We start from the raw sequence: 21,685 nt of genomic DNA, 5'->3' as shown, positions 1-21,685 counted from the left end.
GCCGAACAGGCCGCCATTAACATCGACGGGGCTGTAGTGGAGCGGGTCGAGAGTTTCAAGTTCCTTGGTGTCCACATCACCAACAAACTATCATGGTCCAAACACACCAAGACAGTCGTGAAGAGGGCACCACAACACCTTTCCCCCTCAGGAGACTGAAAAGATTTGGCATGGGTCCCCAGATCCTCAAAAAGTTCTACAGCTGCACCATCGAGAGCATCCTGACCAGTTGCATCACCGCCTGGTATGGCAACAGCTCGGCATCTGACCGTAAGGCGCTACAGAGGGTAGTGCGTACGGCCCAGTACATCACTGGGGCCAAGCTTCCTGCCATCCAGGATCTATATTCTAGGCGGTGTCAGAGGATGGCCCAAAAAATTGTCAAAGACTCACAGATCCTTGTTGCACAGTTTGGAATAGTTATAGTAACATCTTATAGAGGCAATCTCTCCAAAACTATTGTCTCCTTAACAGCTTCTACCCCCAAGCCGAACAATTAATCAAATGGCCACCCAGACTATTTACATTGACACCCCCCACCCTTTGTTTTTACACTGCTGCTACTCGCTGTTTATTATCTATGCGTAGTCACTTTACCCCTATGTCACGCGTGTCAGTGGGTCGAAGTCAGGCGCAGGACACAGAACTTGAAGAAACGTACTTTACTGAGAAATTAGTAAAGAATACAATACAGAAATATCTCCACACAGGGAGGAACTAACCCGCTCACAAACAACACACGAAACGGAAACAACCACGCACAAAACACATTGGGTTAAATAGGGAAGGCGTGATTACAATAATGGGCAACAGGTGTGTGACAATAGACAACAGGTGCAACATAGAAACATAGAACATAGATCGGCAGCAGCTAGTATTCCGGTGACGACGAACACCGAAGCCTGCCCGAGCAAGGAGGAGGGGCAGCCTCGGCAGAATCCGTGACACCCTACCTACATGTACAAATTACCTCGACTAACCTGTACCCCCGCACATTGACTCGATACCAGTACCCCCTGTATATAGCCTCGTTATTATTTTATTGTGTTACTTTTTATTTTACATTTACATTTACATCATTTAGCAGACGCTCTTATCCAGAGCGACTTACACATTTTAGATTTTTTTTTACTTTAGTTTATTTAGTAAATATTTTCTTAACTCTTTCTTGAACTGCGTTGTTGGTTATGGGCTTGTAAGTAAGCATTTCACGGTAAGGTCTACACCTGAGAGCGTCTGCTAAATGACGTAAATGTAAAATGTAAATGTAATGTATTCGGCACATGTGACAAATAACATTTGATTTGATTTGATTTGAAAAACAATCACTTAGGTTAAATGTAATCCTATAAAGTTTATCAAAAGCCTTTCTCTGGTACACACTAGAGATAATTCAACAAGTAATGTTTAATTAAGTTAATTAAAATGCAATACTTCATCCCACAGTTAAATAAAACCAAACAACAGAGAATCAACAGCCAGGCAAGTGAGCGCATGAGGATTCTGGACACTAAAGAGTGCAGGTGCAACAAACCTTCACAAGAGGGCGACCTAGTGTTGCAGTATAAACTGAAGCATCACTTGACAACTGAAAGGATGGAAGGTGGTCCATCCATGTATAACATGGTTGTTCTTGGATGATAATGCACAGAATATGATCATTTCAAAATGTCCTGAACTATGCAAGTATTTTACATTACAACAAGCATGAATTTAAGAGCAGCTTCCATGCTTAAAAATGGGGAACAGAAAGGGGGGCACAGCTCAATGGTCAACATACTGTTACAATCATACACAACAAGGAACTAAAACACCAAACTATGGTAACTATGGTAATAATTTGAAGAAGCATAACGCTATTGACATGATCAATTCATCAGCAATGCAATTTCTCTTCAGAAAAGTGATGCCAAAGTGGAAAAACATCCAGAAAGATATTAGTAAGATTGAAATGAAACCCTGTATTGATTTGAGCTCTTCCGAGCTGCATGTTTGAGTGTCGGAGGTGTTCAAAAGCTTTTTGTTGCTTTGAACTCTGATAGAAGCAGCCATTTGCGCGCACCTTCTAAATAAAAAACACCTAACCCTTTAGCCAGGCACACAAAAGCATGCTGAGGAATCAGGGAGGCTATTCAGCGTTGTTTGAAAGAAACCCCATTGAACTGCTCTGTTCAAAGGACCCAGGGAGCCACAGAACCGTCTCAGTAGAGCTGTGTGATGTTCTCTCCTCTCCCTTCCTCCCTCCGCACTGTTGCTTAACTGCATGTAAATTGCGGAGCCGCAATTTCCTGAGCGCTGTACGCTTTGTCTTCTTATGTGCAGATGAATAGGCAGCCCTTCAGCTGTGATAAGACCCAAACGCACCCGCGACCGCAGCAGCCACTGTGTATCTCTGTCTGTCTGTCTGTGTGTGTGTGTGTGTGTGTGTGTGTGTGTGTGTGTGTGTGTGTGTGTGTGTGTGTGTGTGTGTGTGTGTGTGTGTGTGTGTGTGTGCGTGAGATCACCCCTCGCTCTCGTGTGACCTCATTGGCGACCTAACGCGTAGCCGGGAAAAGAGGTCATGGACAGTGTGCAGATGGCGGTGATCCCTAGTAAGAACTGGCCTGGCCCCAAAGACCATGTCCACTGCCATATCCCTCTGCCATCCCATTCCCTCTCCCTGCCTGTAAGCCACTGAACAACCCCCTTCCCAACACTCACCAGCCATGACATGGGTTGTATTCATTAGGGCACAACGTATAGCAAAACGTTGCAAAAGGTTTAAAAAACGTTTCTTATTGGGCAAGTTCAGATAGTTTTGGCCCGTTTTCTTCCGTTTTGTGCCTAGTGAATAGTACCCTGGTCTGAATCATCTCCTATACTTCCTATAACACCTAGCATCAGGATACAGCAGTGTTTATTAGGGAGTCAAGAAGAATGAACAGATTAATTTCCAAGGCTCTACACACCAGGCCTCACCATCTGCACGCTTTTTGCCTTAAAGCGGCAATCAGCAGTTGAAACAATAACAAAGCTTCTCCCCACAATTGTTTTGCTAAATCTGAGGGATGGGGCTGGAAAAAATGTAACCACTCAAATTCATAGACAGAGCTATGGGTGCAAGTACTGACCATCCATGTTATCAAATGTATAGTTTAAACCATATTTTGTGGCTATACTTTGTTTTGAGGCTTTACTTTGTTTACAAACATTGGAGTAAAACAAGCTTATATTTTGGGTTCTGATGGGGTACGACAGTTGAACTAAGCTCTTGAGACATTTATAAGTGATATTCTTAAGAATCAATAGGTACATATCAGTCCAAAAATGTATGTAGCTACTGCAGATTGCCCCTTTAATCTGAGGCTAAACATGGAAGATTAGAGTAAACAAACTGAATAATTAGAAGAGCTCTCTTTGCGAAGTGAGCAGACGGATCTGATAGTCAGTCAGCCTAAAAGGTTGATGGTTTATGAGTGTTGAGTCTTTGAGGAGCACGACTGATGTTCTCACGTTTAATTTAGAGCTGGGTGAACTAAACTCTATCAACAACTTATTTATATCTTAATCATAACCACAGGGATGCTCTAAAAGATACCAAATACACGAAGCAGTCCGAGAGAGTCTGCACTAGTAAACAAACAAGTATGCATAGGCCTATGTGTGGTAAGTGAGGAAAAATTAGTATGCCTTTCATTCCATAGTTGGATACTGGTCCCAACATTAGAATATTGACGTCCAAAAGAGTCGTCATTTGCTCAAAGTGGGGTCCCTCGAGGCCTGTAATTTCCAGTGTTAACACTCCTGTGGTTCTTTTAGAAAGACAAATCATATAAATTAATATAAATCATTTTTATATCATATAAAATCATAAAACTGAATACTGTGATCAAACTTCACACGTGACAAAACGTAGGACTTTAATAGACTGTACGCTTTTAATTATTGTCTGTTTTCTATAAAAAAAATATGTATGTGTCATAAACTTAGATTTATAAGATCATTTCAGAAACTATGCATGGTGTATGGCTCGAACCATAATCATTCATGACAGCCATTTCCTACAGAGTGACCTTGTGCTGTCGCAACACTGGCAGCGGTGTACACTCAAACCACAGTGAACTTTTCAGACAGCCCACCAGACAACATGAAGATGCAGTACTAGCACGCTTGTGATAGAAGTTTCTCCCTATTTCAAACATTTACTGAACTCTTGCACAGGTACAAAATGCTGTTATGGTACGGCAATACTTTATATTACTGGTACTATTCCAATATAACTCTTAGGGAATAACTTCTGTAACTACCCTTTAATAAGCATGTCAACTACAGATGATGACACAGTTCTTACCAATGTTAATTCTGTTTAGAGCTTAAGTTAGAGTTAAGAGGTAAGCATATTAGGTCATACCTGTATGTATTTACTAGCTTGTTACCGGGTAATTACAACTGGTTATTCTACTGGTATTGACTCTGGTGCAAAACATACTGTATCTATTGTAACGTGTGGCCAATTTTACATGATTGTGCTGCACTCAAACTACTTTACCCAAGTTGATTAGTGTAGGTGACTTCAATACTTTACTGTACTGTACTGTAGCGCTGATGAGGTGTTGTCGTGCTAGCCGAGAGCTGACTGTCTTCTTCCTGTTGTAGCGGTGCCTGAAAGCCTGAGGTGGCACACACACACAGCACATCTGTACTCCGCTGAGACTACGTCACCAAATGAATGTGGTGGAATAATTCCTTCGTGCTAGAATCATCCAGACACAATGTTTCCCGAGCCTCGCCGTTTACACCAAAAGGGTGCTCAGACAGGCGTGAAGGAGGTTAAGACAGCCAATGGCTCTACGTTAGCAATTCACTCTCCATCTGTGCGTTTGACTGTGTCAAAACAGCCTCTCTGTGTGTGTGGGTGCATGTACATACCTGTGCAGTGCAACCTTGTGTGTAGGTGTGATGTGTGAGCATGGTGCGTGTGTGTGCACTTGTGTGCACATTTGGATAAGATTGGATATTTTTCAGCTGCATGCACCTCTATGTATGTTTTTCTGAATGTGGTTACTGTGTGTGTGTGTGTGTGTGTGTCATGTAAGTGTGTTTATTACTTCTCATTGTATGTATGTGTGTGTGCGTGTCCACGCATGTGTGTGCTTGTCGGCCTGATTGTGTGTTGTGTGTGTGCGTGCTCCCACGCATGCATGCGTTTATCTGAGTGTGTGTGTGCATGTGTGCCCGTGTGCCTGTGTGTGTTGGTGAGAACAGCTGCTCCAGGTTAATTAGTGCAGAAGATTATTACGTTATGTGGATGAGGTTAAACGTGTTGGAGGCAGGTGAGGTTGTGGTGCCTGCAGCTGCAGATGAGAGGAAATCAGACCGAATCAAAGGGCCAGGAGAAACCTGCGTGCTTTGTTTGATGGCCTTACAACACAACAGCGACCTTCTTTGGGCATGCAGGAGCAGCCACTTACATCCGGTTCTGGCTCGGCTATAGATAAAGTCTGTTCACAGGGACTAGTCTGGTGGGCCAGGCGTGTGTTGTATGTGCCGTACGCCACGCTCCAAACACTACAATACCCAGGGGGCCTGGCACAGAAGCATGCGGTGTGATTATTGTCAGAGTGCGACTCATGTGGGTCACATGGGAATACAGTCCAGTATATTCACAAATCCTCATTGAGGTGACCAGTCTGGCGCGTCAATAAAGTTGTTTTGAGAGATTTTGTTGGTTAGGGAGGGAGCGTAGGTGTATGGAGCTGTGGAGAGGGATGTGATGGTGGTGTATGGGCCAGTAACCTTGCCTGTGACCTGAAGACTTGTGTTAGCTTTCAACAGCTAATGCCTGCCTAGGCTTTAGCTCCGAGGATTAACACGGTTTTGAGGCACACAGACAACACAGATCACATACACATGTTTAGAGGAGGGTTACCTGTTCGGGCTGGTTGGCATTGGACAGCGGGATGACCATCCAGATAATGTTGAGGTTGTTGAGGGCAGCACTGGTGGAGAAAGAGCAGGGCAAGATGGCCGCCTGGCCGCGGGCTACCTGGATGCTGCTCTGGGTCACTGTGACATCCAACGCCCTCACGCTCACTACAGAGAAAATCATACAGAGAGATTTAATGGGTGGATAGAAACATTTCCCGTAAACATTTACTGTGGATAGAGACATTTCCTGTATCTGTATCTGAAATATTTAACTGCAGGTCATACTCGAAAGCATTTAAATGCTTTTGATATATTCTAAAAGTAAGGTTAACTCATTTAGACTAGAGATCACTGAAATCCCTGCTCTTGGAGTTATTGGTGAATCATGGGCAAAGGGTAAGGCTGCGTGATGTTCTCCCCTCTCCCTTCAAGAAATTGTTTCTCAAATATTCTGTGGTTGAAGAGTAAAGTTCCAGCATATTGTACCTCTAAATGGATATGCAGTATATTTCAAACCGAAAGGTCACGTTTAATCTAATGGTACAAAGTCATACCCAACCCTATCTCAACATCTCCATCTGCACAGCAAAAATAAACACAATGTAATTTCGAAGCTACTCTTTTGAACTGTTCTCCGCAGCTAAACAAACATCCTAATTTGAAATATCACATAAAATATTTACAAACTAAATACATAAAAGAAAAGCAGGAATACTAATGACTATATCATGTGTACTTTTCCCAACCTTCTATAGGCCAACAACTTTCTATCTATACTTACAGTAGGATCGGTTTGGAAGAATAATACCGATAAGGTGCTATCATCCCAAATGAACCAATCGGTATCCTGTTTAGCTGTCATGAAATAGATAGATGGGGGGAAAGGATGTACAACAACCTATTTCTGGAGCCGGTAAACATATTAAAGCCTCAATTGGGTTACATCCTACCGTAAAATGCATCCATCTATGTTTAAGGCCCAGTTGGAGTAATCTTATCTGAACATAGTGAGGAACACAATGCCCATAATCAACTTATAGAAATTGGGCATGTCCTGAATCCTTGTCTGCCATAATGCAGGGTGATGATACTGACATAAACCAATTGTATAGGTAGGAGTATGCATGTAGCCAGCTGTCACGTTATTATCACTGACAGATTGCTCGTTGCTCCTTCCTTGTCTGACTAAAACCACTTCCTACGCGTTGTTCCTCTGGCAAGCACACTTCAGCCTGCAGCCCAAGCTCCAGAAGGAGAGAAACACAAGAATCTCAGTGAGCACGTCTTGAGAGATAGTGTACCACACAGGCTAGCAACAGTTTTAAAGGCCCAGTGCAGTCAAAACAGTTTTTCCTTGGTTTTGTATCATCTTGTACATCTGCTGAAACTAACACTGTGAAAGTGTGAAAAGATTGTATCAGTATTATTTCCTTATAGTTGCTAGTTGAAAATACAATCTGCACAGGACGTTATAATCAGAAGGTTTTGCATGAGGGAGTTTTTGCTTGCCTGGTGCCATCACCAGGCAGTATAAGTTTGAATAGACCAATAACAAAGACAGTTCCAAACCTCTCTGCCAATAACAGCTAGTTTTCAGTTTTCCCCTCCCCACTCAGACCAGTCCCAGACAGTCCTAGCAAAATTCTTGCTTGAGAAATAGTGTTTTGCTAAAAAGCTATTTTTGTTTATTTTTGACCATTTGAATGGAAAACTATTACAGTAATGATTTTATATTTAGATAAAAATATCTGCATTGGGCCTTTAAATCCAATAGGATAGAGACTAAAGTATTAAAGGTAGGCCTTTTGGTTGAAACACTTCTCTGCGATGATACAAGCTATATTAATATGTGGCCACTGCCACTCAATGGCTCTCAAGTGTTGCTTCTACTTTACAATTTGGCTGTCAGGCTATTATTGTCTTACAGGTCAAATCTGAGAAAGTTGATAAAATAATCAAAAAAAGTCACTGTCAATCATCTTAAAGGTCAGTCTATTCATCTCTAATATTGAGAAACTCCAATGTTTTGTTTCTAAATCAATCTCTACATTAATCTCAGATTAAGGAAGTTAATACAACAAGAAAGGAAGATACATTTATATAACACAGGGTATGTATGGCCTTAGGTAACTGTGATCCATCCTTTTTCAAAGCCATGGAGGTCCCATTTCAATGGAACAACTCAAACCTCTGGATTCTAGCAGAATTTGTTTTCTTTCAAATACTTTAGCTGCACTTAGTGAGCTAGCCTGGCGCAAAGGAGCCAATAAAATTGTCCCAAAAGTGCAAACCCCGCCCATCTTGCACTCCAGGCAGCCTCAATCAAACACTCAAAGTATTTGAACGATTTCAAATAATATCTGAACCCAGGTCTGTTCTGAACCCAAAAGACATGACATGTACACACTTTTTAAATACTTTCTCAGCCCTATATCATAGATAAAGCAGTGCAAAAAAAGGAAGCCAGTCGCGCGAGAAGAAAAAGGACCTCGAGGCAAAATGGAAGGCACAAGTGCTTATCTCCCCAAACTCCTCCAAGGCTGCAGCTTTCTGCCCCGAACAGCTGTAGTCTCATTTTCAATACACTGGATTATGGGGACAAGTGCTCAAGAGCCTAAGCCCTCATGACTACAGAATGCACCACACTCAAATCTTACTGCATGGAGAGATGTATGCACATGGCCTGGCCATCCCTTGGGGACACACAAAGCATTGGGGAAATTGAGTGACATTTGAGTTGCTAGATAACCATTATCTCTCGCCAAAGGAAGGCAAAGTGATCGGCTGGCATGCCTGATAGTGTTGCAGTGCTTAACCTGTTGGTGGAAAAGTGAAAATGGTCATATCCAGGACTGTAAAATGGTATACCCAAACTTGTGAGTATTTAATGGTGGATAATGGACTACTAAAAGTACTTAGTGGTGTATCTTAAAATGTAATGGGCTGATGATGAGTCAGAACAGCCCCAGCATACCAGCCAGAATCCACCCCCACACCCATTCCCCCGCCATCCTTAGATAAGAGGCCTCAAGGAGAAATGTACAGTACCACCTGAAAACATTTTCATTTATGGTTTGGCAATGAATTCCTGTAGGCCCATTTTATTAAGCCCTCATAAGGTCACCAGAATGTGAAAATGTATGTGAATGTTTGTTCCAAAAACCACATGAATAATCAGTTGACCACTTCACATGTTTTAGTTTTTTTCTGTGAGAGAGAGCTGCACCAGACCTACTGGGAAAAAACTGGATGAATCAACATTGTTTCCACGTAATTTCAACAAAAACATTATATGTGATGACGTTGAACCAATGTGGAAAACTGATTTGATTTGCAAAAAGTCATTTAACCTAAATCCACTGACATGGTGAAATGTTTTGTTGATTTCACGTTGAATTCCCGTTAGTTGACAACTCAACCAAAACTAGACGTGTCAGTGCCCAGTGGGGAAGCTCTGAAAGGCTCAGAAAGAAATGCTCTTGCATAAATAAACTGTCCACAGAAAGAGTAAGGGAACCATCCTTTTATGAAAAAGCATTGGTGTACATGTTGAATTGCTCAATCAAGTCTTGTAGTTTGGAGTTGAATCACTCGTGCTTGAGTGCTAAGTACTGTACATCGATGTGTTCCCCCTCTCTCGGCTTGTGTAGGACAGTGTGTAATTCTAATGAGCTAAATGTCACACCCATTTTGTTTACCACACTCGTCCCATGACTTTTTAATAGACATCCTGTCTTCCATTCCACCGCTAAAGCCCCGGAGCCAGCCTGGAAGGATGTGGAGTACACCACTACTACCGTTAACTGGGCTTCACTATGCACTACCACTCCTCTCTGGAGGCCGACTGTCCTGTACTATATTTATGTCCATTCACTGATAGTGAGAGTGAGGGTGTGTTTGTGTTCCTAGGGAACTCTAATGGAAAAAGTCACCTTAGGCAGTCCTAAAAGAGCCTGCAGCGTGCAGCTCGCTTAAAACAGCTTTCTCTTTTCATCCAGGAGCTGAGTGTTAAAGATTCCTGTTTATTAATGCATGGGAACCATACCACTGAGAGGAGATATCTCTCTCTCTCTCTCTCTCTCTCTCTCTCTCTCTTACACACACAGTGGTTAAATGATGTGAGAATCTCCTCCTAAGATCACAAGATCCACAAGGAGTCATTGGATCAGAGTTGATTAAGACACAACAACAGGTTTCTATTGCGCACCAGTGCCCTTAATGCCCATAGGAAGCCTGCCATGCTACAAATGAGCATAGGGGGTTGAATTGAAAACATGTCATTTTCTCTCTCTGTCTCTGTATAGCTCTCCATGCCATCACAGTAGCACATCTGCCTGGGCGAGCGAGCCACACTCTAAATTCCTCTCTCCCAGCCGGCTCATTTGCATTACAGGCCCGTGCTTTTATTCATGGCTTTCTTTTATTCATGTCACTACTTTTATTTATGTTTCAAACAGATGCCCTGATGCTCTGATCTACTGCTGCTGGGCTGGTTGGCGTACACTGCTCCTGTATCATCACTGTGTGGCCTGAGGCTAAAACAAACACTCTGCCCTCGAGGATGGAGGAAAGATCTGACCTCATCACTCAGCTGGGAAACATAGTCCCTTTTTGATTAATTTATGAAACATAGTCCCTTTTGGGATTTCTTTACCAGCATGGCAAAAATGAGTGCTATTCTAATGCTCCTGAAAGGAAGGAAAACTGTGTATAAGTTGATGTGAATGGCACCACGTTGCTTGTGTAGGGTACATCCCTGCTTCCCAATATCTTCTCACATATACACCATTCCGAATTCATATACACTCCCAGTGGCCTTGCCATGACTGCTGATCCTCTGGACACCAACAGAACGATAGGAACCAGACCAAAGCATTCCCAAAGACAAAACAGTCAGTATGAGACAGAAACATGGAGCCACACACACACAAACAGAGGGTTATTTGTCCCTGGCTTTGTTGGGCCCAGGGGCTTCACAGTGCGGCGCTTTCACAGAGAAGGCCTGTGATCTGTGAGGGCCCCGCGAGGCCCTACTGTGTGAAACTCAGGTGGTAGCTGGGCCCAGCTGCTTCTTGGCACCTTACAAATGACTCCGCTCAAAGCGTCGCAGAGAGGGGGAAAAAAACAAGAGTTCTCTGAAATGGCACTCTTCTAACAAGCAACACTGTTTGCTTTGTCTCTGCTTTAGCTGACGTCCTTCACACTCACTTTTTCACTGGCCCTTTTCTGGCTAACCTTTAAGATGTCCTCTATATAAAGGAACTTCTCCATGAATGGACTACGACTACCCATCTTGTCTCTGATTTTGAAACCTTGCATGATGTGTAGAACAGAACAGTGTGGGGATGAGACTCAAGCCACTCACTCTGAAGCCACCTGAGGGACTAATTCATATTTTAACAAGGTGTCCCCATAGCTTCTGCACACAACCTTGGCTGGGCTGGAGCAAAACATCGGGGCTTAGCCTAGCCTAGTGTCTTCAGTCTGCCCTGCAAAACGTCAATGCTGATTGTCTGGGGAATTCAGCTGGTCACCGGATGATGTCAGCTGTGTGCCAGAACTTTTCACATGACTGTCCAGGCCTAATCCAGCTGGCTCTCTCTTCCGCGCCCAGCCCAATGAAAGAACCATAAACCCTCTCCTCCCTCCCCTTCACCCTCCCCCGCCCGACCCCAGGCAGCATGACCCCCAGCCACAGCCATCCCCCTCACCAGCCCACACACTGCCTGCCCTACCCTGCTCCACGCTGAAGCAGCCTGCTCAACATAGCTTAGGCTAATACTGACCTACACTGCTACTGTAAACACTGCCACTGCCCCACATTACCTCACCTTACACTGTACTACTACTACTACTACTACTACTACTACTACTACTACTACTACTACTACTACTACTACTACTACTACTACTACTACTACTACTACTACTACTACTACTACCACTACTACTGGATAAGAGCGTCTGCTAAATGACGTAAATGTAAATGTAAAAATTTTAATACTACTACTACTCAGCAGGAACACCAACTGACCAACCAGTCCCTCACACAGAAACACCGCCCCACCTACACTGAAAGTAGCCTGCTCCACAGTAGCCCACACGCTAATACACACCACTGTGCTAGCCCTCACAGGACTGAGAAGGCTATCTTCCCCAGTCTCCACACAGGTCAGAGAGAACAGGGAGTGGTGGTTGGTAAGAAAGTGTGGTAGCCATTCACAGGATGGCACTGAAGCATCACTGCAGTTAAATGTAGCCTTCTAGTGCAGGACCATGATGTCTCCTTTCACTGATATTATTGACAATCAGTGACAAGAGGGGCTTTTGTGAGAGATGTTGTTTATGTGTAAACACAGGCCCGGGTGGAACGAGACAGAGCTCTCTCCAAACTGTACAGTCTCTCCCAGGGGACTACATCCAGCCATACACTCTGTCCTGGTCTTTCTCAGCACTCCAGTCCTGTGTGACTGTGACCATAAGAGCCTTGCAGCGAGGGACAGTGAGTGAGCAGAACGTTTAAGTAGGCCAGGGCCCCTCATGGCAGGATTAACCCCAGTTAGCTAGCGCTGGAAGAGAAGACGGCTAAAGCTGCAGACAGATGGCTCGGTCTCCCGCACATGCAGCCTGGCCAGAGAGTGTCTGCGGCTTTACACACACAGCAGTAGGCTAGTGCTACTTAGCACCACTGTTAGACACAGGGAGCGCAGTTTGGACAGAGTACAGCCACAAATTGTATGTGTGCATGAGCATTATTGCCTTGACTACGTTGCCTTTGTGCTGTAGTACAGGGTACAGGTTTTAACACTATAGGACCACCACATTCGTCACCAAGCTTCAGCCTCACCTGCAGAAGACACACAAGGTAGAGTAATACAGACTGTAATACTACTAATACATACAACATATAACCAATAGGCCTACATACAACCACTGTATCAGAATAGTGAGGCAACCCAACAACAGAAAAACAAACGTGTTCCTGGGTCTCTAGAGAGACCATGCTTGAACAAGCACAGCATTATCCTAGCAGCTAGCAGTGATCAGCACGGCTTTTGCGTCATCTGTGACGTGACTAAAGTAGCTCCGTCTCCTCCTCCAATGGCTGGTCGGTAAAGGGACTTCCCCGTTCTTTGTACTGCTACAGAGACAGACAGACAGTATCCCTGCCAAGTCAACCACTCCAAGACTGGGGCTGCTGCCATTGGGTACTGATAGTGCCTCCCCTCTGTCTGCAGGACAGGACAGGTAAGCCGCTTCTTCTCGCCTCTCGGCCTGGCATGCCCTCACACCACCTGCAGATAAGGGGCTATTCCAGGAACGACCTCCTTCCTTGCTGCCTGGCCTGGCTGCAGGTAAACCATCCCTCCCTCCCTTTCTGGCTGGCCTCCATACTGCCTGCAGATAAAAGCCCCTCTTGTAAAAGACCTCTCGGCTCTACCTCTCACTGCCTGCCGATAAAGAGCTCTGCCTGCCTGCCTGCCTGGGCTGGCACAGCCTCACAGCACTGGCTGTCTGTCTGTCTGCAGGTGAGTTGACCAGTAGTGCTCAAGTCGTCAGGGCCAACAGTATTTATCAGTGTCTTACTTTAACTCTTCGATGAACTCAATCTCAACTCCTACTTATTCTATGCATTGTAACAGCATATTCATGGACTAGTCAAGCCTAGCATGCATGATGAAGTTGTTTCCCTTCACTTCCATGACGGGTAAACTGCTAGTGATCTAGCTACTGGACACCTGAAACAATGGCATAAAATACATGAGTAAGACAAGAGGAAACTACTGCATAAGTCAGGAGGAGTAGCAATCTGCTCCCCATGCTCTGTCAAACGGGGAGAAAATGTAAGTGATTGTTAGACAGAGCCTCTGAATGCACTGGATGTCAAAAGCAGCACAGAGGGGGGAAGTGGGGGAGAAAATGCCTGTAAATAAGGTTCCATGTATTTATTTTTGATAACGAGAAATTGACTGAGTGACAGAGAAATTGACTGAGTGACAGAGAAATTGACTGAGTGACAGAGAAATTGACTGAGAGAGTGGAAAAGAGGCTGAGTGCGTACTTTACAGGACAAAATCAGAAGAGAGTGTCAATCAGAAGAGAGTCAGAGGACAGAAAAGTGCACAGGGACTGTTGGTCAGACAAGGGCAACGCCACCAACCAAAGGATCTGACAATGTACATTACCATTTAACCCCAACGGTCATCATTATTCGACCCCAGAAAGGAAATCACAGGCCCTGTTCAGATACTATTACAACGCCTTCTCCCTTCATTCGTTCATTGAGGTAATAACCACTCATCTGACTTGACTGAACTGGTCAAAGTAATTTGGTATTGTAGTAACCTCGCTCAATTACGTTAGATCAGTCATTTCAAGGAAGGTAGCAGGGAAAGCAGAAGGCTGACTGTGTCGCTATCTGACTGCCATCTAGTCCTCTGAGGGTTGACAGGCATAGCCCCACACACGACCCCTGTGACCTTCGTCCACAGCAGGTCAAATGTACAGAGGGCAAAGGTCATGAGACCCTATGGACAACTGGTCCCATTGAATACAGCAATCTTGATGATAAATAACCATGCAATGCAATATTATTGTTTGGAGAGAAAACGCTTGATTTCCTGTAAAGCTATTTTAATAATCTCATTTAGATTGTGTAATGCTAATATTATGCTATCAGACAATGGATGTGATCCGGTCTTATCTGATGAAATCTTGTCAAAAATAAACTCCCAAAAATTGTATATAGGATGGGCAGTAGTTCTTACGAAATCCCAAAATGAAGAATTAGATGTTCTAAATTAATCATCAAGGTTCCAGGTTAATTTGCCTTATTCTGAACTCACTACAGCAGAGAGGAAGGAAACGAGCCCACAGCTATGTGAGTAATACGCGTTTTCTTGGTTGGTAGACCAATCGGCAGTGTATATTATATACAGTGCATTCGGAAAATATTCAGACCCCTTGACCTTTTCCACATTTTGTTATATTACAGCCTTATTCTAAAATGGATTAAATACTTTTCCCCCCTCATCAATCTACACACAATACCCCATAATGACAAAGCGAAAACAGGTTTTTATAAAAATGTATAAAGAATGAATACCTTATTTACATAAGTATTCAGACCCTTTGCTATGAGACTCGAAATTGAGCTCAGGTGCATCCTGTTTCCATTGATCATCCTTGAGATGTTTCTACAACTTGATTGGAGTCCACCTGTGGTAAATTCAATTGATTGGACATGATTTGGAAAGGAACACACCTGTCTATATAAGGTCCCACAGTTGACAGTGCAAGTCAAAGCAAAAACCAAGCCATGAGGTCAAAGGAATTGTACGTAGAGCTCCGAGACAGGATTGTGTCGAGGAACAGATCTGGGGAAGGGTACCAAAACATTTCTGCAGCATTGAAGGTCCCCAAGAACACAGTGGCCTCCATCATTCTTAAATGGAAGAAGTTTGGAACCACCAAGACTCTTCCTAGAGCTGGCCGCCCGGCCATACAGAGCAATCGGGGGAGAAGGGCCTTGGTCAGGGAGGTGACCAAGAACCCCATGGTCACTCTGACAGAGCTCCAGAGTTCCTCTGTGGAGATGGGAGAACCTTCTAGAAGGACAACCATTTCTGCAGCACAAACAAGATTCTCTGGTCTGATGAAACCAAGATTGAACTCTTTGGCCTGAATGCCAAGCGTCAAGTCTGGAGGAAACCTGGCACCATCCCTATGGTGAAGCATGGTGGTGGCAGCATCATGCTGTGAGGATGTTTTTCAGCAGCAGGAACTGGGAGACTAGTCAGGATTGAGGGAAAGATGAATGGAGCAAAGTACAGAGAGATCCTTGATGAAAACCTGCTCCAGAGCACTCAGGACCTCAGACTGGGGCGAAGGTTCACCTTCCAACAGGACAATGACCCTAAGCACACAGCCAAGACAACGCAGGAGTGGCTTCGGGACAAGTCTCTGAATGTCCTTGAGTGGCCCAGCCAGAGCCCGGACTTGAACCCAATCGAACATCTCTGGAGAGACCTGAAAATAGCTATGCACTGACACTCCCCATCCAACCTGACAGAGCTTGAGAGGATCTGCAGAGAAGAATGGAAGACTCCCCAAATAAAGGTGTGCCAAGCTTCTAGCATCATACCCAAGAAGACTCGATGCTGTAATCACTGCCAAAGGTGCTGCAACAAAGTACTGAGTAAAGGGTCTGAGTACTTATGTAAATTTGACATTTCAGTTTTAAATTTTTTATACATTTGCAAAAATGTCTAAAAACCTGTTTTTGCTTCGTCATTATGGTGTATTGTGTGTAGATTGATGAGGGGGAAAAAAACGATTTAATCCATTTTAGAATAAGGCTGTAACGTAACAAAATGTGGAAAAAGTCAAGGGGTCTGAATACTTTCTGAATGCACTGTATATAGTATATATTATGGGCAATGCATATGATCGCTACTTGATGAAAGTGCATAGTTTATTTTTAACTCATTTACATTTTAGCAGACGTTCTTATCCAGAGAGACTTACAGTTAGTGAGTGCATCATTTTTTTGGGGGTACAGCAAGTGATGTTAGATTGAGGCCTGGCTTTCCCTTTGCTATTCTGCATGTCTACGTGTTTACCATGAGCAGGTTTCTAAGGTTTTTAGCACCCTACCTGCTCTGGGGGTCTGCAGGCCAAACGCTGCCTCAGCAAACGGCTCAGGGAAACGTTCTCATTCTGCACGCTGGTCAAAATGTGCATTCCTTCCCCTCCAGTATTCAGCAAAACGCAGGGATGAAAATCAACACAAAAGCTGACTCGGCTATCTCTCTCACTGCACTAACGGGTTGTTTCTCTAAGTACACGGAAACTACTGACACTTTCTTTGGATGTTTTTTAAAACATACCCACCAGCAATGGGTTAGCCTGTTAGCCTACAACCCAAACAGAATGATAAAACACTGTATGGAGCCCCCATAGAGCACCACACAGAAAAGTGGACTTCCATTTTCCGGGTACATCATAAACCACTCACTCAACGGCACACTTGTGAATTTCCTGCGTCTGACTGTCTATTATGTTCAGTGTATAGCCTTCTATTAGAGGAGGAAAATGCTTCCTGTTACGATGCTAGCTATTGAGTGTGGCTGCTCTATGTGCTTTGCTCTGCATGAACATGACAGCCAGTGCAGTGGGAGTAGTATGGGCTTTTGTAAGTGGGTGACCTCTACAGTCGGTAACAGGCATGCAGCACAGGGTTGCGGAGCACTATGCCAAGCACATCTGCTCCGGAGCCTGTGGCAAACCATATGGCTGGCAAGCACTCCTCCTCCGCATAAGAGAGAGAGAAAGAGAGGGGGGGTGGGGAGAGAAGAGAGAGGGGAGAAGAGAGAGAGAGAGAGAGAGAGAGAGAGAGAGAGAGAGAGAGAGAGAGAGAGAGAGCGAGAGAGACAAACGCTCCTACGATTTCCTGCAATTTGTAGCCCAGATGAATCACAAAGGTGGTCTAAATCTACCCACCCTCCAACCCAACCATCCCCCTCAAAGGACCCTACGCACATACAGTAGAACAATCAATTTAGAAGGAGAAAAAAATTTGAACGTATGTATCGACCTTAATGGTTGCCATTTATTTTGACAATATTTTTGAAGTGCAGTCTATCAATGGTGGTGTGTGTAACCCCCTCCTCCCTCTGTAGCCCCAGGGCTCATGATGAAGACGCTGTTGATGTGCCGAGATCAATAACCAGCCGCCGCTGTCGAGGATGGGCAGTGGGGGCTGGATAAACGCAGGCCCATCTCCATCAATCCGCCCCAAGGTGGAGCACGAAGTTCGTTCAAGATTGACTTCAAAATTGAACGTCGGTCCATGTCCCGAGGACGTCGGAAAATGCCTTCAAACCCACCCACTACGGGCAACAGGCTTGGGTTTTGCTAGGGCATTGTGGATGGGGATGGTGGATGGGCGTATCCCATGAGTCAGGATCAAAAGGTTGCGTATTCGATCCAAGTTATCTTAACAATGCGTAATGAGAGCCTAAACTTAACCCTTAACTTCAACATTTGAGTTTGGAGAAATGGAACGATACAGAGCAGCAGGAGCAACCCAGGGTTTCAAAAACACTGAGAAATGAAGTTTGGAGAAAAGTGGATAAACGTCTAATTCTGCAGTGAGACTGTGAGAGCTTGTTGGGCTGAGAGCTCGGGGGTTGGGGATGAGGGAGACGTGAGACGGGTGCTAGGAGTGCTGACATAGGGCACGAAGGTATTAAGATATTAGGAATCTGGGGGTCCCAGAAAGCAGAATCTGGCTCTTAAACCCCCATACCCAGCATTCATAGCCTCCACAGGCAGCTAGCTTATCACCTGCCAAACGCACCAGTCAGAGCAGAGAGAATCCCATTATATAGGTCCCTATGAGGCCAGGCTCCAAGCCCTCCAAGTCCTCACCCAGAGTTGGGGCTATGTTACATTTCACCCACCTTTTGAAGGAAAATCTATAGGGAGAGTGCAGCTATGCTACGCTGATATTATCAATGTGGCTTCAATCCAATCTGGGGGTTAAATGTTGAAGACGTGATATGTTACACCCTTTTACACAAGTACAAGAGCCGTGCTGCTACAAATCATGCATCTGTTTCAATAGATATAAACTGCACTGTGGTGGGATATTAAAGTGAGAGGGCTCTATGACCACTCATAAGACGTCTATGACAAATCAAATCAAATCAAATTGTATTTGCCACATGCGTGAAATGCTTACTTACAGCCCTTAACCAACAATGCAATTATTTTTTTATAAAAAAGTAAAATAAAACAACAACAACAACAAAAAAGTGTTGAGAAAAAAAGACCAGAAGTAAAATAAAATAACAGTAGGGAGGCTATATACAGGGGGGTACCGGTGCAGAGTCAATGTGCAGGGGCACCGGCTAGTTGAGGTAGTTGAGGTAATATGTACATGTGGGTAGAGTTAAAGTGACTATGCATAAATAATTAACAGAGTAGCAGCAGCGTAAAAATATGGGGTGGGGGTGGGGGGGGCAGTGCAAGTAGTCCGGGTAGCCATGATTAGCTGTTCAGGAGTCTTATGGCTTGGGGTTAGAAGCTGTTGAGAAGCCTTTTGGACCTAGACTTGGCGCTCCTGTACCGCTTGCCGTGAGGTAGCAGAGAGAACAGTCTATGACTAGGGTGGCTGGAGTCTTTGACAATTTTGAGGGCCCTCCTCGTCTTGGTCACGTTGAGGGAGAGGTTGTTATCCTGGCACCACACGGCCATGTCTCTGACCTCCTCCCTATAGGCTGTCTCATCGTTGTCGGTGATCAGGCCTACCACTGTTGTGTCATCGGCAAACTTAATGATGGTGTTGGAGTTGTGCCTGGCCATGCAGTCATGGGTGAACAGGGAGTACAGGAGGGGACTGAGCACGCACCCCTGAGGGGCCCCCGTGTTGAGGATCAGCGTGGCAGATGTGTTGTTACCTACCCTTACCACCTGGGGGCGGCCCGTCAGGAAGTCCAGGATCCAGTTGCAGAGGGAGGTGTTTAGTCCCAGGATCCTTAGCTTAGTGATGAGCTTTGAGGGCACTATGGTGTTGAACGCTGAGCTGTAGTCAATGAATAGCATTCTCACGTAGGTGTTCCTCTTGTCCAGGTGGGAAAGGGCAGTGTGGAGTGCTATAGAGATTGCATCATCTGTGGATCTGTTGGGGCGGTATGCAAATTGGAGTGGGTCTAGGGTTTCTGGGATAATGGTGTTGATGTGAGCCATGACCAGCCTTTCAAAGCACTTCATGGCTACAGACTTCAGTGCTACGGGTCGGTAGTCATTTAGGCAGGTTATCTTAGTGTCCTTGGGCACGGGGACTATGGTGGTCTGCTTGAAACATGTTGGTATTACAGACTCAGTCAGGGACATGTTGAAAACACTTTATAACTGCACAGCATTGATGGTTGACCGTATCATGCCCAAGCCAGTTACTGTGTTAGCTGTGCCTGCTAACACTGCTGTGGCTGACTGTGCTCTCAACAAGTCTCGCTGAATCCTTTTGTTTTAATCTCCTTCAATTACCCAGTCTCCAATAATCACTTGAGCTGTTCACACCCGTCTCCTGCAGGAGTGGAAGCATTCATACTGTAATTACCATACAAACAGTCACTCTCCATATTCTATTTCTGTCTCGTATGCCACAGAGAACGTTAAACGCAATCGCTTAAAAAATGTCTATAACAGGGTTCCCCAACTGGCGGCCCACAGACCAAAATAGTTGGGCCAAATATTTTTTTACATATTTTTTTTTATGTTCATAATTGGACATAAAAGACTGTAAAAACACCAGGAAATTAGCTCGAAGTGATTTTAATTTTGGAAATATGTTCCTAAGTATTCCCACACCTAATAGAGAGACACGTGATCGTATACTGTACAAATGTAAGCAAGGTTTGAAATGATTATGTTTGTTCTGGCCCCACGACCATCCGTTCAATAAAATAAATCGGCCTGTGGCTGAATATAGTTGATGATCCCTGGTCTATAGGATATCAAGGACGTAGCCTCTTCAGTAGCAAGTCTGAGTATCAACGTTGAGTATTCAGTCCAATTTCATTAATTTGCCATTTCCCCTCATTTATTAATCTAATAGAAATCCATAGTGTTGGAAATGAAAAAATAACTACAGATGTAAGACTTTATAATGTTGACTGGACTATGTTCAATACCTTCTGTTCTTGGACGGACTAAGAAGGGTAGATTCAGGAAGAGTGATACTTTCACATAAAAAGTGAAGGGCCCATCATCCTGAAGATATGATGACATAACGGAGGAGATATGAGATGTGAAGGCTAAATGCCAGGTGATATATGAGGGTGGGGTGAATAGGGGAGTGCTTTCACCACCTGATGATAGGTGGAATCAATATAGGTAAGAGACAAGCCTGGGGTGCAGCAGACTATATGAGAGTCCTTATATCCTGTTGGATGGATCACCAGCAGGTCGGAAAGATGACTCCTACAATCAAATGAACAGTGATATAGTGATTAATTGTTGTTATAGAAGGATACACTTCTTCAAATATAAATTGTATATGATCGAATTTGATATAACCACAATGTCATCTAGAAGGAGACCCTAGAGAGTGAGAGAGTGAGAGAAGGGAGGGCGTGGAGGAAAGATAACATACAGTAGGTGAAGTGGAAGGGGTGAAATGCAAGTTAGCATGCACCCTAAACACAATAAGAAAATAGCTCTACTAAGCAGCAAGTTGAGGAAGGAGTGAAAGAGGACAAAAAAGCATCCGAAGAAGAAGATGACGCTGGGAAGAGAAGTCCTGAGGGCTAGGTAAGACATGAAGGGAGGTGGGGAAGTGGGGATAAAGCCTGAGGGTGAAAAGTACAGAAAACTGAGAGCTTTGAATTCAGGAGTCAACTGAAAGATTTTGAAAACCTCCAGGAGTACTGTAGTCATTTTACACAGAGAATGCATTCTAGAGCATACTAACACCTAGTTCAACCTTTTCACTTACAGCAACCAAGCAATGTAGCTAGCTAGCAATAGGTATTCTATGTAACAGCACTGTGACATGTCACATTATTTTGCCCTAGGGATTTTGATACACACAAAATGTCATCGAGACCCTTTGCCTTTGTGACTGAAAATTAAGAAATAACACTAACACATTTATTGATTAATTAATTGACCAATTCTATTGACTGATAAGGTATTTCATTACACTTGCACATTAATGGGTTCACTAATTCTAATAGATTGTTGATTTTCAATCAAAATGTCTGCTTGAGGA

The 21,685-nt window shown here is 44.1% G+C and overlaps 1 protein-coding gene across 2 annotated transcripts in view; it reads right to left on the bottom strand.

The window, feature by feature from the left end:
* The window catches only part of LOC121563499 (immunoglobulin superfamily member 11-like), a 93,980-nt gene that overhangs the window by 12,631 nt on the left and 59,664 nt on the right, over nucleotides 1–21,685 (bottom strand). For both annotated transcript variants that reach the window (XM_041875411.1, XM_041875414.1), the window contains one exon: nucleotides 5,909–6,072. In XM_041875411.1, coding sequence (XP_041731345.1) covers nucleotides 5,909–6,072 — 164 coding nt within the window. The remainder of the gene's footprint in view (nucleotides 1–5,908; nucleotides 6,073–21,685) is intronic.

The sequence above is a fragment of the Coregonus clupeaformis genome, chromosome 5 (assembly GCF_020615455.1).
Source record: "Coregonus clupeaformis isolate EN_2021a chromosome 5, ASM2061545v1, whole genome shotgun sequence".
Lineage (NCBI taxonomy): Eukaryota > Metazoa > Chordata > Actinopteri > Salmoniformes > Salmonidae > Coregonus > Coregonus clupeaformis.
The sequence above is the reverse complement of the archived record's forward strand: the minus strand, read 5'-3'. Positions and strand labels throughout refer to the sequence as shown.